This window comes from Cetorhinus maximus, chromosome 10 (genome assembly GCF_964194155.1).
Source record: "Cetorhinus maximus chromosome 10, sCetMax3.hap1.1, whole genome shotgun sequence".
In the NCBI taxonomy this organism is placed as follows: Eukaryota; Metazoa; Chordata; class Chondrichthyes; order Lamniformes; family Cetorhinidae; genus Cetorhinus; species Cetorhinus maximus.
Genome location: NC_135888.1, coordinates 127,875,282 through 127,891,964, shown reverse-complemented (window position 1 = coordinate 127,891,964; position 16,683 = coordinate 127,875,282). Strand labels below are relative to the sequence as shown.

The window sequence follows — 16,683 nt, the reverse complement described above, 5'->3', positions numbered from 1 at the left end:
TTCTGAGGGTATCTGACTCTACCACCCTTTCAGGAAGAGAGTTCCCTATCTATGCCACTCATAATTTTATAAACCTCAATCATGTCCCCTCTCAATCTCCTCTGCTCCAGGGAAAATAACCCCAGGCTATCCAATCTCTCATAACTAAAACCCTCCAGCCCAGGCAACATCCTGGTAAATCTCCTCTGCACTCTCTCTACTGCAAGCACACGCTTCCCATAATGCGGATTCCAGAACTGCATGCAATACTGTAGCTGTGGCCTAACCAGCGTTTTATACAGTTCCAGCATAACCTCTCTGCTCTTATATTTTATGCCTTGGCTAATAAAGGTAAGTATCCCATATGCCTCCTTAACTGCCTTATCAACCTGTCCCGCTACCTTAGGGGATCGGTGGACATGCACACCAAGGTCCCTCTGATCCTCGGTACTTCCCAGGGTCCTACCATTCAGCGGGTATTACCGTGCCTTGTTTGTCCTGCCCAAGTGCATCACCTCACACTTATCTGGATTAAATTCCATATGCCACTGATCAGCCCATCTGGCCAGACCCTCTATATCCTCCTGTAATCTAAGGCTATCCTCCTCACTATTTACCCCCCTCCAATTTTTGCATCATCAATGAACTTACTGATCAACCCTCCTACATTCAAGTCTAAATCGTTTACATATGCCACACACAGCAGGACACCCAACACCAATCCCTGTTGAACCCCACTGGACACAGGCAGAGACCATCAATCTCTGCTTCCTGCCACTCAGTCAATTCTGGATCCAATTTGCCAAACTGCCTTGGATCCCATGGGCTCTTACCTTCGTTATCAGTCTCCCATGTGGGACCTTGTCAAAAGCCTTGCTGAAGTCTAAGTAGACTACGTCAAATGCATTGTCCTCATCTACACAACTGGTCTCCTCTTCGAAAAATTCAATCAAATTGAACAGACATGACCTCCACTTAACAAAACTATGCTGACTGTCTATGATTAATCCCTGCCTCTCCACGTGTAGATTAATTCTGTCCCTCAGAATTGCTTCCAATAGTTTCACTACCACTGAGGTTAGACTGACTGGACTGTAGTTCCCTGGTTTATCCCTTTCTCCCTTCTTGAATAACGGTACCACATTGGCTGTCCTCCAGTTCTGTGGCACCTCTCTTGTGGCCAGAGAGGCATTGAAAATTATTGCCAGTGCCCCTGCTATCTCCTCCCTTGCCTCACTCAACAGCCTGGGGTACATTTCATCCAGGCTTGGAGATTTAACTACTTTTAAGCCTGCCAGACTACTTAGAACCTCTTCCCTTTCTATGCTAATTTCTTTAATTATATCACAATCCAAATGCTTGATTTCCATACCCATGTTGTCCCTCTCACTTGTGAACACTGACACAAAGTATTCATTCCGAACCCTACCTACTCTTCGGGCTCCACACACAAATTACCACTCTGGTCCTTAATAGGCCCTACTCTTACCCTAGTTATCCTCTTTCTCTTAATCTACTTGTAAAATAACTTTGGATTTTCCTTTATGTTACCAGCCAGTGTTTTTTTCTTGTCCCCATTTTGCTCTCCTATTTTCCTTTTCAATTTCCCCCCTACACATTCTATACTCCTCGAGGGTTCCCATTGCTTTGAGCCCTCAGTATCTGCCATAAGCCTCCCTTTTTCTCTTTATCCAATCCTGTATATCCCTCAACATCCAGGTTTCCCTGGATTTGTTGGTCCCACCCTTTGTCTTTACTAGAATATGTTGGCCCTGTGCTCTCCCTATTTCCTTCTTGAATGAGTCCCGCTGCTCTGATGCAGATTTACCTAAAAGTAGCTGCTCCCAATCAAATCTGGCCAAATCATATCTGATCTTATTAAAATCAGCCTTCTCCCAATTTAGAACTCTGATTTCTGGCCCATTCTTATCCTTTTTCATAACAACGTTGAATCTAATGGAGTTATGATCACTCTCTGCAAAATGCTCCCCCACTGCTACCTCTACCACTTAACCGGCTTCATTTCCTAAAGTTAAGTCCAGGACCTCTCTTGTAGGACCTTCTACGTACTGGCTTAAAAAGCTCTCCTGGATACATTTTAAGAATTCCGCTCCGTCTAAACCTATCACACTATGGCTAACCCAGTTAATTTTGGGAAGTTGAAATCCCCCACTATTACTACACTATTCCTTTTACACTTCTAAGTGGTGGAGGTCATTGAATGCATCTTTCAATGCTATTACCTCCATCTGCATCACCATCCTCACACATTAATCAATGAACCACACCGCTACCTCTCGCTTCTAGTAATCAGGGATCATGACTAACATTCAAATGCTCTGCTAACTCCTCTAAACTACATACTCCCAGCTATTCAGCTGTGGAAGACAAACACATGGCAACACACTCACTGACCCTCTTCTCTCTCCTTTGCAGTACATAAGGTAACATCTAACAGTAGGGAGTGGCAGAGAACTGATGGGGACAGGCTCAATTGCATGTCCTCACCAACTAGTGCTCAATACTATGGGCATGACCAATTGGCTGTGCCAACTGGCATTGCTGAAACCATCGAGGATGACAGACTTTTCCTGCCTTATGTATCTTCTGAAAGTCCACATTACCCTCATCTTACATTTTGGTATGATGTAGAAACTGGAGATGGTGTAAACATACATTGCATGCTTTGTAACCAAACCCTTTTCATTCACCCCAAATCTCCCCATGTGACTTTATTCTTTCAGAGACACGAGAATACTTGGCCAGTCAGTAGCGAATGAAGAAAATGGCTGAGATAAAACTCTGATGAAAATGGAACACCACTTGATCTGACACATTAAGGCACCGGCTCAGATACAGGAAGAATAAAAACTTGAGTGGGTGTTGTAGAGGTGAGATCTGCATGTGGTGAGTCAGGCCAGTGTCCCAGCTTCCTGGAGAGTGAAGTTACAAATGTGTGCTCCTGCAGAGGGCTCAGATATGGACTGTGATGTGGTGGCACATAGAAAAAAGCTGGTGGGCATGTCGACCAAAATGTTTGGTGCATTGGCGGGCCTGCCACAGATCTATTGTCACTGTCAAGGACCATGGAGCAGGGGTTTTTCTGGAGCTTGGAAATGAGAGCGGGAAATAATGGTCAACACCATTAGAATATTTGTGAACCCAGCAATGATGCAGCGTTTGATAATCAATGCCTCAGCTTCCATTGTGGCACAATCTGAAGCCAATCATTGTCTCAGTGTTGACGTGGAAGCTCAGGCTGATCTCATGAGATCTCTGTTTGTTTCCATGTAATTCAGCTTTTTGACTTCCAGGCTCAGGCCGCTGTCATCATGGCTGAGGATGTCAGTGTTCAAAGGGATTCCCAGTTTCAGACAGCACTCCAGTAATCTGTCCTCAAACAGACGACTCGGATTGATGTGGCAGCTTGGAGATGGCGGGAATGGCTGACTGGTGCCACCACACAGGACACAGACTTCCACCAAAACAGCAAAAGAAAATCAAAAACTCTCTCCCTGGATGTTCCATGGTGAACCATTTAAATAATGCTGATTGAGGGTCTCTCATTGCAACTGAGCCCAAGTTCAGGTGCGTTGTTAAGAGCGGTGGTAAGAGGACGTGTGAGGTCCAAAATGGCAGGTCACCTATCCAATCAGTGTTAAATGCTGACTGACAATGTGGTCTGCCCATTCTGCTTACTCATGATGCACACACAGGACAACTGAAAGAGTGCATTTCAAAAGATGGCAATCGGCACGGACAACCTCAGAAGTCATTGGAAGCAGAAACAGCGCCATTTTATTCTTCTTCAGCTCCAGTAGTGCTGAAACCATCAAACTACAGAGCCAGAACGCGTGGATCAAGATCTGAGGAACAAACGGTGTTTCTCTGCGCACAGGCAGAAGCACCATAATTTTTCATATATAATTCACACCTACTATGGAGGTCATAGATTTTGGAAGTGCTGTGATACAGCCTTGTTGTGCTGTGCAGTGCATCCTGTAGATTGAACACACTGCAGCAATGGTATGCTAGTGGTGGAAAAAGTGAATGTTTAAGGCATTGGATGGGTTTCCAATCAAGCAGATTAATTTGTGTGGGATAGTCAAGCTTCTTGTTCAGTTGCGGATGTACTTACCTTGGCAGGTGGAGAATATTCCATCACACTCCTGACTTTGGCCTTGTAGAAGGTGGGGAGAGTATTGGGGAAGCACTTGCCACAATGTACCCTGCCTTTCACCTTCACCAACAGCCACAACATTTACATAACAAAAACAGAATTACCTGGAAAAACTCAGCAGGTCTGGCAGCATCGGTGGAGAGGATTTCAGTTAACGTTTCGAGTCTTCATGACCCTTCGGCAGACGGAGTATAGTTAGGAGAGAGGTGAAATATAAGCTGGTCTAAGGTGGGGGGGCGGGGGGAGAGAGAAGTTGAGGGTGGGATGATTGTGGAGATAAGCAAGCAGTGATAGGAGCAGATAATCAAAAGATGTCACAGACAAAAGGATCAAATAGGTGTTGAAGGTGGTGATATTGTCTAAAAAAAGTGCTAATTAAGAATGGAAGGCAGGACACTCAAGGTACAGCTCTAGTGGGGGTGGGGTGGAAAGACTAACAAAGTTTTAGTTTTAGATTTAAAAATAATGGAAATAGGTGGGAAAAAAAGAATCTATATAAATTATTGAAAAAAAAGGGAGGGGGGAGAAACGGGGTGGGGATGGGGTGAGGGGGAGTTTAAGATCTAAAGTTGTTGAATTCAATATTCAGCCCGCAAGGCTGTAAAGTGCCTAGTCGGAAGATGAGGTGCTGTTCCTCCAGTTTGCTTTGGGCTTCACTTGGTACAATGGAGTTACTGTTCAATGGTGATCCCCAGGCTATTGATGATCGGTGATTCAGCGATGATAATGCCGTGGAAGTTTTTTTATTATATTGGTATTATCAATAAGCTTTGCATGAGTGCATAAAGATTAATTGCTGTCAAATAGTACTCTCATTTGCATAAAATTCATATTTTTTTGATCAATATCATTTAAATAGTTTTGCTGGAGAGATCTTTTGTAAATGTATTTTTTGTCTATTCTTCCTATAATTGGTAATTACATTTCTCTTTTTAATTCCTAATTCAATTACTTTATTTTTAGTTTAAAAGTCTAAGGGCTGGATGCTACAGGGCATCATGGTTCCCACATCTCCATCTTAAAAGTCACTGGGGGTTCTGCCCATCACACTGGCAGCAGTGTTTATTGCCTTAAGGCGAGACTTTTGTCCCTATTGTGGGAGGAAATTCTGACTTAGAGAGCTGTCAGCCAATCAGATGGCCAGCAGTCTCTAGTCACAGCAATGGCAGATGGAAGCAGCAGTCTCTAGGTACTCTCAGAATAGAGAAGTGGGGAATTAAGATAAGTTGAGGGTATCACCAGGACCAGGCTGACAGACCCAGGTGAGGATGTTGATGGGAATGGGGCCAGGTTGGAGAGGCCAGTAGGGAGTGGGACCATTGTGGTTGAGGGGCCTGACACTGATAAGCATCAGATGCCCACCAATGAGGTCAGTCCCTTGCCCGGCAGCAGTCCATGGAGCTAAAGCAGCTGGGCTTCCCACATGGAATTGGCCTCCCCCTGCCACAGGTGAAATGGCAATATGTACATGATGAGGCCCTTATGAATGCGCCGCTAAAGGTACTCATTGGTTGTTTTGGGTTTGATTTTCCAGACAGGTTTCTCATTAGAAACATCAAACTTTATTTACAGGCTGAAGCAGCAGTTACATGCTTCCAACAAGCTCCACAACTAGAAGAAGAACTCCCACTCTAACATTCTCCACATTAAGAGCTGATTCGTTACGTGTCACATGATACTATACAGCACAATAAGTCTTCAAGCTACAGTTACCATGTTTCTTAATGCTACAATTGCTACATTCCTCTCCCTTTAAATTTTTTGTACAGTTTGTATTTACAAGATTATCTACCTTCATGACATTACAAATATATACAGAGGTCATTGAGTTATAAGTTCACTCTCTCAGGTGGCTTCCTGATCCTGGTGGAATCTCATAGCTCCATGAATTTCAATCTCTTATAGGATCCACATTATCTGGAAACTCAGCAATGTCAGGTACCTCTTTAGCCACAGGCAGTTCAGTGTTATCTCCTCCGACAGAAACATCTGGTATGTCTTTCCTTGGTTGAACAATTTCAACAGGGAACACGATTTCCATAATGGAACATCATTTTTTTGCTGTTTTCTCCCTTCTTCTCAAATGATCCACATGTTTGCAGGTGATACAGCCACTTCTACATGGTACGAGCAAAACTATTACACCAATGTCCTGGCAGTATCCAGTGATATAAGACTCCCAGGGCTTCCTGTGCGCCCTCCTCAATTACCAAGGCTTCCCTTGAGCCCTCCTCAATTACCAGGAATTCCCCTGAGCCCTCTCCAATTACCAGGGCTTCCCCTGAGCCCTCTCCAATGACCAAGACTTTCCCTGAACCCTCTCCAATTACCAAGGCTTCTCCTGAGCCCTCTCCAATTACCAGGGCTTCTCCTGAGCCCTCTTCGAGTTTCTGCTGCTGTTTCCATTCAATTGTTTAAAACAGTCTTCACTCCTTCATGTTGCTGATGGTTACACATTATTTTTGCATTTGATTTTGAAGGAAAATCAACTGTTCTTTCAAATGTTTATTTTCTGGTTGCCTCCCTCTGGGGCCTCCTGTTGCCCTTGGCAGGGTTGCCCTCGCTCTGGGTTCGCTTTGGCAGAATTGCCTTCTCTTTAGAGTCTCTTGTTGTCTTTCGCAGAGTTGCCTCATCTCTGGGGTCTCTTGTTGCCAATGGACCTGTACAGAGAGTTTCCCTCTCTCTGGGGCCTCTTCTAATTAGCTGTCCATAGTAACCTTTTTTGTATTTGTCACTTTAAATGCATTGCTGCTTTAAGAGCAGTCATTGATTTTTTTTACCAGGGCTGTCTCTGCAGTTGTTGACTTTTCTGGGCTGTTTTTGAGTTTCCTGCACTTTTTGTGATTTGACACCAGCAAATGTGGCTGTTTTTTTTTTTACTAACTCCGCAGGTTCATTTGATGTTGGGCATCCCTCACTTCGGGACACCCAGCGGCCTCGTGGTCCATTCAGGGCCATTTAAAAAAACAATTAAAGCTGTTGCATTGATTTCTATTCTGATTGCCCTTTTCTAAAACTTGCAACCTGTCAACTCTGCAGCAAGCTTTTTTTTATTTTTAACGCTGCATCCTTTTTTTTTACTGTGCACTGCAGGTTGTTTTTAAACCTTTCTTTACTTGCAGCTGTGTGCCAGCTTCTCTAACCTACTCAGCCAGCAGGGCTGCCACCTATTTTATGATTTATGTACAGATTCTCTTTTGTTTTTATTTTTTGCCTCTGCAGCTGCCGTTTTCTTTAAAATGTTCGGAGTGCTCCGCAAGTTTTCTCAGCCATTTGGCTCGGGGCCTGTTTTTTTTCTTTAACTTAAAATGACAGAGCTTCTGTTTCTTCTATTTGAACTCGGTGGCATACTGGGTGAGTATATTTTACTTTTCATCTATTTAAACAAGACTCTCACAGTTGCTAGGCGAGGGACAACACCAGACCTGATCCCTTCCTCATCGCCAATACTTTATGAACTAGCTTTTCCAGACAGGTTTTTCATTAGAAATATCAAACTTTATTTACAGGCTGCAGCAGCAGATATATGCTTCCATCAATCTTCACAGATGGAAGAATAACTCCGACTCTAAGATTCCCCGCACTTCGAGCTGATTTGTTCACACTGTCATGTGATACTAAATGGCACAATACGTCTTAAAGCTACAGCCGCTACATTCCTTAAAGCTACAATTACTACATTGGCCCACTGCCTCCACTGTTCCCCCATAAAATTTGAGACAGATTGCCAGTGGGTGGGGAGGCAGCGGGCAGGACACCCATTGGATTTTATGAGCCCTCCGGCCTTCAAACCTGCCGGCAGAGGAGAGTATGTAGCTGTGGGATAAATGTGGATTATATATGGTCCGTCGTATGTTAGTATGTATAACTTTTATTACACTTATCAGAGGGAGAGGTGGTATCATGACGGAAGAATTTCATTGCACGTTTTATATTTCCCAATGAGAATGAGGAAATAATGTGTTAAGATGTTTTACTTCATTTCGTCATATATACAGTCTGAGTGATAAACATATGGAAGAAATGTGTCTCAGTTACACTTCATGTTTTTTTGGTGCGATATATCAATAACTGTATCTAAATGTATATTTCCCACAGGCAAAGAGACTGAATCTGTGAAATGAGTCTACGATTTTCCTGCAGCAAATTGCCAGCTGGTTCGATATTCATTTTCTTTGTGTTTCTACTTCCGCCTGTTTTCACACAAAGTAAGTGCCTTATTTCCATCAGTCACACTTATCTTACTTTACACTATCATAGTGTTTAATGAATTTACATATCTACTATTGTGAAAGGAAATAATGTCTTTATTATTATGTTCCTGCTCCTTTTAACAGGATAACAGGATGTGTAAGTTCACTTTTCCGATTCAAGCAATGGGACAATTTAATAAAATGAAAACTGTGAACATATTTCTCATTGCTCTTAACTCCGTTTCCTGACCTATCTCTGAATTTCCCTGTTCACCTCTACATATACTCTTGCATATAACAAACATCTATCATATAGCTTCCTGTCACATTTCAAACTATCACAATCACTCCGTGGAACTCTTTCTGGAATCCATATATTTGATATTTAAACATTCAATGGTCAACCGGTTACATATGTTACAGAATTCAGGTTTCCAATATGTAATAATATTTAAATGTGAATTTATGGTTCTAAAATGAGGAACAGTTGAAAGTACTTTATTGTTTGAGCCTATAGAACCTATTGTAGCGACGCAAAATGATGGAAATACTCAGGTCCGTCAGAACTGACGATAAGTCATTGACCTGAAAAGTTAAAACGAGTGAGATTTTAATTCAATGAAAGCTCATTCGCTAAAACAGAGTTAAAATTGGGCCCATTGCCTCTCTTTCTCTCTCCACAGATGCTGCCGGAGTTGCTGAGTGTTTCCAGCACATTGTATTTTTATCTCAGATTTCCAGCATCCGCAGCCATATTTGTTTTTTTTTACACGATACTGTTCAACTCAAATTCAATTTGAAAAAGTTTAATAATTTTACACAATTTGATTTTTCAACCAGAGCTATTGTGATTCTAGAATTTGTGATGTGAAAATGTAACCAAAATATTGGTTATAGTGAGGATTTTACTATTTCACTTTTACCCTTTAAAATAAAGGCTGGTGATGATTTGAAGGTGGAAATATATTCCAGTGAATGATGAACTATTGACTGAAAGATGGGACCAAAGCCACCACGGGCCATTTGGAAATATTCAAGCGCATTAAGTACATTTTTCACCATCACAGCCATGGATGACACCTGCACTGATAAGACACAGCACCTGAAATACACTGCCAGTCAGATTCCTAGAGCTGGTTTATCCCCGTCACATTTCAGACACAGTGATGAGTGGACGCAGGAAACACCTGAACTCGTCCCAATTTGGGAAACCCCATTACAAGATAAACAGGATAGAGACCCACATAATTGTATCCTTCCCCAGTTTCTCTCCCATGAGCTCCTGTTCATCCTGATAATGTCCCCTGTAGACCAGGAGTCACAAGGAGTTCTGGAACCTTTATATTCTGTCTAAGGATTTAACCACGTCCCCTCTTTTTGTTTTGATTGTTTTTTGTATTCGTGTTGTATATTCAGCTAACTCTCATAATCAATACACTGAATATAATAGGATTGTTCTGTTTTTCTCTGTAATAATGATTGAAATGAAGACAATATTATTTGCTGATTATAAAAATATGACTCTTAAGTTAACACTATAATTATTACATCTGCCGCCATATGTACACACTCGACCTCTCCCTTCAGCAGCACACACTCACCCGATCTCAAAGCTCTCCTTGTCCCCAGTTCCACTTCATTCTTTGTCTCATCCAACGCCTGAACAAGAAATATTTTCTCTTCCTTTCAGGGGTTGAGGAATGCAAGTTCCAACAACTTCCTTTATTCTGCTACTAACGCCTGCTTTACTCTTTAATACTATTATTACCAAGGTCTTTGTCTTGTGTTCTGTGACATATTTGTCATTTAATCTCTCCAGACCTCTAACCTATTCCTGACCTTTTATTTTGCTTCACCTGCAACCCCCCCACATTTTCAACAGCATAAACCTCATCACATTTCTATCTGATCCCAGATCTGAAGAAGAGTCATATTAGACCCAAAGTGCACTAAGTGTGGCTCCGGATGGGAAAAAGGACGCTTTCCCTGCCAGCCACAATGATAGATTTTCAAACCGTATCGTAACATTCCCGGCATTCCCAGCCTCATTAATAATTCAATCCTGGCAAACACGCTGGGTTGGTGGTGGGACAGACTCTGATTCGCCTGCCCCGCCATCACCTGAGGCCTTCAGTAATCTGGGCAACATATTTAAAGACCTCCCCTGCAAAGAGCTAACACTCAAGGTATCGCTGCAGGAACTGAAGCCGGAAAGTCACCATCTGGGTGTGTAGGCACACCAGGGCCTGAACGCCCTCCCAAAGCGGGAGACTCAGCACCTCAGCAGCGGCCCAGTGCAGCCTTTTGCCCCAGAAGAATCCAACGAGCATTCTTTGGATTTTAGTGACAAAGTCCGGGGGAGGGGTCAAAGTGACTAGCCGGTACCACAACATGGCGGCAATCAGCTGGTTTATGACCAGAACCCGACCATGGTAAGACAGCACTCGGAGCAGTCCTGTCTAGCGCCGCAGGCGAGTGGTGACTTTGGCCTCCAGCTCCTGCCTGTTCACCGGCCAGGATTCCGCAGCAGTGCAGAGGTGGACCCCCAGGTAGATGAGGCTTGTCCTGCTCCAGGTGAAAAGACTGAGCTTCTCAGGTGCGGGATCCATCTGCCACTGACCAACCAGATTTCCAGAACACTTGTCCCAGTTGATCCTGGCAGAGGACACAGCAGAGTAGACCTCCTGGCACTCGTCCATCCTCCACAGGTCAGCTGGGTCAGTGAACATGAGGAGCACGTCATCCGTGTAAGCTGAGATGACCACCCCTATGCACGGCCCGCGCTGAACCAATCCCGACAACCTCCTCCACAAGAGGTGCAGGAAAGGCTCCAAACAGATAGAACACAATTGGCCACACAAGGAGCTGCCCTGACGCACTCCTCTCCCAAAGTGAAGGTGCGCCGTCAGGGACCCGTTAACCTTAACCGGACAGCCTGTGGCAGCGTACAGAAGTCGAGTCTGAGCGACATGATGCAGCCCAAACCCAAATGCTTGCAGAGTCCTGAATAAATATTCGTGATCCACCCTGTCGAACGCCTTCTCCTGGTCAAGAGAAAGGAAGGCACTCGACACACCAGTCCTCTGGGAAAAGTGGATAATATCCCGGACCAGACGGATGTTATCGAAGATGGTGCATCCCGGGACTGTGTAGAACTGGTCAGGGTGGATCATGTGGTCCAGCACGGTGACAAGGTGAAAAGACATTGCCTTGGTAAAGATTTTGTCATCCGTGCTGAGGAAGGAGACTGGGCGCCAGTTCTTCAGGTGGCGGAGATCCCGCCTCTTAGGCAGCAGGACAATCACAGCCCTGCGCCACAAGAGGGGCATCGGTTACTATACTCTCCCCCAGGACCCTCACAAAGCTATCAATGCCCAGGCACCGTTCAGGAACGATGGTAAATATCTGTAGATGCAGCTGGCTCTGGGCACTGTTAGCAAACCCAGGCGGGGCAAGGGAGGATAGAGTAGGGTACAGGTCTCCTTCCCCTCAAAGTTCAGTCTCTCACAGCCCTCCCTGCACGAATGTTGCATTCCTACCCCTGCAGACAGCCAGACAGACAAAATATAGTTCTTTTCTCCCACAGGCTCCCAGCTCTTGCAGCAAAAGTCCTCCCCCTCGAGCTGGAGTTGGGTCCTCTCCCCTTCATCTCTCCCCAAACTCCCACTCCCAGGCTCTTCAGGAAGTGCTAGACTAGCAGCAGCAGACTTTTTGGCAGCATCTTCTTGATCCAGTTGAAGACTACAAGGAAGTCCCACAGCAGCAGGAACAGCCTCAGGAAACCCCACAGGAGCAGGAACAGCCTCAGGAAACCCCACAGCACCAGGAACAGCCACAGGAAAACAGCAGCAGGAACAGCCACAGGAAAACAGCAGCAGGAACAGCCACAGGAAAACAGCAGCAGGAACAGCCTCAGGAAAACAGCACCAGGAACAGCCTCAGGAATACAGCAGCAGGAACAGCCTCAGGAAAACAGCAGCAGGAACAGCCTCAGGAAAACAGCAGCAGGAACAGCCACAGGAAAACAGCAGCAGGAACAGCCACAGGAAAACAGCAGCAGCAACAGCCACAGGTACACAGCAGCAGGAACAGCCACAGGAAAACAGCAGCAGGAACAGCCACAGGCAGCACCAAGCTCAACCACAGCAACAGCCACAGCTCAGCAGTAATGAGCTGCAGCTGAGACCAACCAGGAAGCATAGGCTGGGCACGGGTGTGAATCACTTGTACATAATGTTCACGATTGTAAATAAACTCCTAAGGATGTCTCCTGGCCAATGGCTCCTTGTTCTGATGAGCAGTGTCCGTGTCACTCTGATGTGAAATCTTGGTTCCTGCACAAGATAAAGGCAGGTGTCTCAGTCCAAGGCCTCTTCCCTGTGGTTATGCAACCTTCCCAGCACACTGATGGTGCCTTCACTGTCACTGGACACAATAGTCATGCCTGCACCTCAATGGGGCTTATCATTGCTGCCAGAATGTCCTGTGCCGGTGGCACAGAGTACCATCATTTTCTCTGTGTGCTCTCAGCACCTTTGAGGTGTGTCTGACCCACCATCTCATCAGCATCTGTGTCCGGTGACAGTGTGGTTCTGGAGGCTTCTGCTCATGAAGGATGCCATAGGAACAGGAGAAGTTAATGTCATCATCATCCTTCTGGAATGTAGGGACTATGGGCATCCACTGCATCTCCATGACAGGAGATTATCACAGAGGGTATGTGCGCTGCCATCAGCCAGGCAGGAGTCAAATGTTCACAGATGCAAGGTGAGGATCTATGGAGCCCCTTCACGGCAAGTCGACAACATTCTCCATGAATCTAGCAGCTATGAGGACCTCCCGAACGTGCCTACCTCACCTGGACAACACGATAGCCTCATCGCTGACATCCTCCCCTTCGAGTACCTCATTACCCTCATCCCTGTTGACGTCCTCTTCAATGGAGAGAAAATCAACTCCTCCATCTTCTCCTCAGGCAGCTCCTCCCCAGGTTGCAGCGCCAGGTTGTGAAGGGCGCAGCAGTGATGACGATGCGTGAAATCCTCTGGGGATTATATATTGCAGAGTCCAGGCACCACAACCTCACTTTCAACATCCTGATGGTCTGCTCCAGCAAGGTGCAAGCTGCAGCATGAGCCTCAATATACCGTCGCTCTGCTGTATTCTGCGGCCGCCTTACGGGCGTCATCAGCCACGTCCTCTGTGGGTAGCTCTTGTCCCCCAAGGAGCCAACCCTGCAGCCTGTGGACCCTGGAAGATGTCAGGGGTCTGAGACCTGCTGAGAATATAGGTGTTGTGGAGACTCCCTGGCAATTGCCTGTAGACCTGTAGGATGCATTGGTGGTGGTTGCATACCAGCTGAACATTCCGCAAGTGGAAGTCCTTGCGGTTGACAAAGATGTCTGCTTGTTACCATGGAGACCTGAGTACCACATCAGTACAGTCAATGGCACCCTGCACCTGTGGGAAACCTGAGACCTGCACAAATCCCAGTGCTCTTTCATCCTGGCTTTCCTGATCTGGGGCTCATTGCACAAAGCTGTGTGCCTTCATGAATATAACATCCATGGCATGTTGCATCTTATGTGTTATGAGAGTTTCTGACTCAACCACCCTTACAGACACTGAGTTCCAGGCTCCCACCACCCTCTGGGGGAAAATGTTTCTCTTCAACTCCCCTCTTATCCTTCTACCTCTTGCGTTAAATCCCTGCCCCCAATCCATGCCTCCGGGATGCCATTGTATGTGGAGGCTTGTGAGATCCCACAGAGATCACCTGTGGACCCCAGAAAAGAGCCACTGGCTTAAAAATTGAGTGCTTCGGTCACTTTCTAGGCCACTGGCAGTGGATGTTCTCCATGTCTCCATGGCAACAAATCCTGCAGTCACTGGCAGATGTGACTTATCAGTTCCCTGGTCATGCGCAGTCTTCGGCGACAATGTTTCTCGCTCATCTACAGGAATGACAAGTGTCGTCTGTAGACCCTGGGTCTAGTTGGCTGCCAATCAGTGAGGCTCACTGTGGCTCATCAGCGCCATGCACAGGTGCCCCAGCTGCCTCTTCCTGAGGGTGCTGCTACCCACCCCCCTGCCCACCCAGGTGCCTCCATCGCTCTCTTCTCCTTCGTCCCTGCTCTCTGTGCACCACGAGGTATACAGATAGTTCACCAGACTCCATGTTCCTGCCAGATGAAAGAGGGAGAGACGCGTAGGTTAGCATGGGTGTAATAAGAACCTCTCTTGGTTAAGTCTAAAGGCCCCTTAATGCATGTGGGAGACTGCTGGCCACCACTTAGATGACCAGGGATCAGTGTACTGCATGGCTGCCCGAAACCCCACCTCCATCCACCCTACTCCACAGGACCAACAGGCGGCAGCTTTGCCCACTGGATTGCATGGTGTGCTCTCAGTTCGGGCGCAGGCATTCTCCTAACCTGCACTGCAAGGCTGCACTGTTAGCTTGAACCATGGGGGAGACTAGTCCAAAACTGAATGAAGACATTGCAAGGGGCTGTGAGCACCTCCACTAGTGACTGCGCCATGACTAGCTTTTGTAAGGAGACTGTATGACTTTCCCTGTCGTCCAGTTGTTCTGTAGTCCACTAAACCGCTCAACTATTTGCAGTTTGTTCCCGAGTGGTGAAAATTTCAGGAGCATTTGGTGGCACTTTCATGCCTCTGCATTGCTTCACTGGGAAGAGAAGCTAGAGACCCGACTCCAAACATGTCAATGTGGCTGCATCTGAACTGTCTCAGCTGTGGAGGAACGGTCACTTCATACAATGTTTCCCTAATGTGTGGCCATCTCCCTCCGCCTCTGCCCCGCTCCCTGCATGTACTTCTGCACCACCATCAGGCTGTGCTGCCTTCCCACCCTCCACCAACGGCAGAGCAGCACTTGCTCCAGAACCGCACAGTCAGCCAGTCGGGAAATAGCGAAATGCCTGTGCCCTCGCCTGAATGTGTGGCGCCTGTTTCTTAAGTTCAAACAGGCGACCCTGGCGAGCGCTGTGTAACGTTAGTGCACACTCGCCCCCGAGTTCCTCTGGAAATTCAGCTCACCAGGTGCACCGTCTTTTGCATGTTGCTGTGAAACACGTCGGCGTATAATCTCGCCGACATTCCCAGATGATCCAGCACGGGGGGATGATTCTAGTGGGCAGGGCTTATAATAATATGCAGATGTATGAAAATGACATTCCTGATGTGCGGCAGCAGGAAACGTGGTCACCCATTGACAGGTGGAGGGGACGATCGCAAAGCTGGTTTCACAACGGAGTGGAACCGAATTTTGGCCTTCTCGCCATATTGTTCACTCACGCCCACCATGACGCCCGACACCAACGGGGACGGCAAATTCCAGCCTAAATATTAAGTATTTATCTCTCTTCAAAAATGCTGCCAGACCTGCTGAATAATCCCAGCATTTTCTGTTTTAATTTCAAATTTTCAGCATCTGCAGTATTCTGCTTTTATTCAGAATTATTACAGACATTGGATTAAGAACTTGGATTAAGAATTTGAGATTTGCTTTTAAAATAATTACATTTCTTCTTTCTAACAGGTAACACAAATCATATTTATTTTTTGGATGAGGGAGGTGAGATCTCACTAAAAGGACCAGACAATCCTGGAGATGGTCCTGTTGTCTGGAAATGGAAACCACACTCAGGGCAAGAATTCCAACAGCTGGTTACTTTTCGGAGAGACGGATGGGGCAGGTGGAGTGCAGAATGGAGCAGACAATTTACAACCAACAAGTTGTTCCAGAGGATAATACAAGATCGGAATACCATTAATCTGAGAATTCACTATCCCAGAATTCAATTTGCTGGATTGTTCACCTTGATTCAGACACAGCCGAGAAATGAAATCCTGAAACATTATGAAATATTTGGGATCAAAGGTGAGTGGAACAAAATGTAGAAAAAAAGTTGATTCTCCATGAATCATTTCAGGTGTAATGATGAGAGAGTGCTGGGATCACATTGTTCAGGGTTTTTGGATTTTGGGTCAGGACGCCGACGTTTGGGTCAAATGGGGTTTACAATCCTGCCCCTGTATGGGCACAGTCACCCAGCAGTGATTTTCCTTGAAACAAAAACATAAAATGCTGGAAAAAACTCAGCAGGTCTAACAGCATCTGTGGAGTGGAAAACAAAACAGAGTTAATGTTTCCAATCCTTCTGACACTAAAAAAAGATTCATATGGACTCAAAACGTTTTTATTTCCTCTCCACAGAAGCTGTTAGACCTGCTGAGTTTTTCCAGCATTTTCTGTTTTTGTTTCAGATTTCTAGCATGCCCAGTATTTTGCTTTTATCCAAGTGA

At 45.7% G+C, this 16,683-nt stretch overlaps 1 protein-coding gene across 1 annotated transcript in view; it reads left to right on the top strand.

Annotated features, from left to right (window-relative positions):
* Window positions 1-8,255: 8,255 nt before the first annotated feature.
* Window positions 8,256-16,683, top strand: part of LOC144686003 (uncharacterized) — a 31,876-nt gene continuing 23,448 nt past the window's right edge. Inside the window, exons 1-2 of the mRNA XM_078551118.1 lie at window positions 8,256-8,367; window positions 15,917-16,258. Of these exons, the coding sequence (XP_078407244.1) occupies window positions 8,280-8,367; window positions 15,917-16,258 (430 nt within the window). The 5' untranslated portion in view covers window positions 8,256-8,279. The remainder of the gene's footprint in view (window positions 8,368-15,916; window positions 16,259-16,683) is intronic.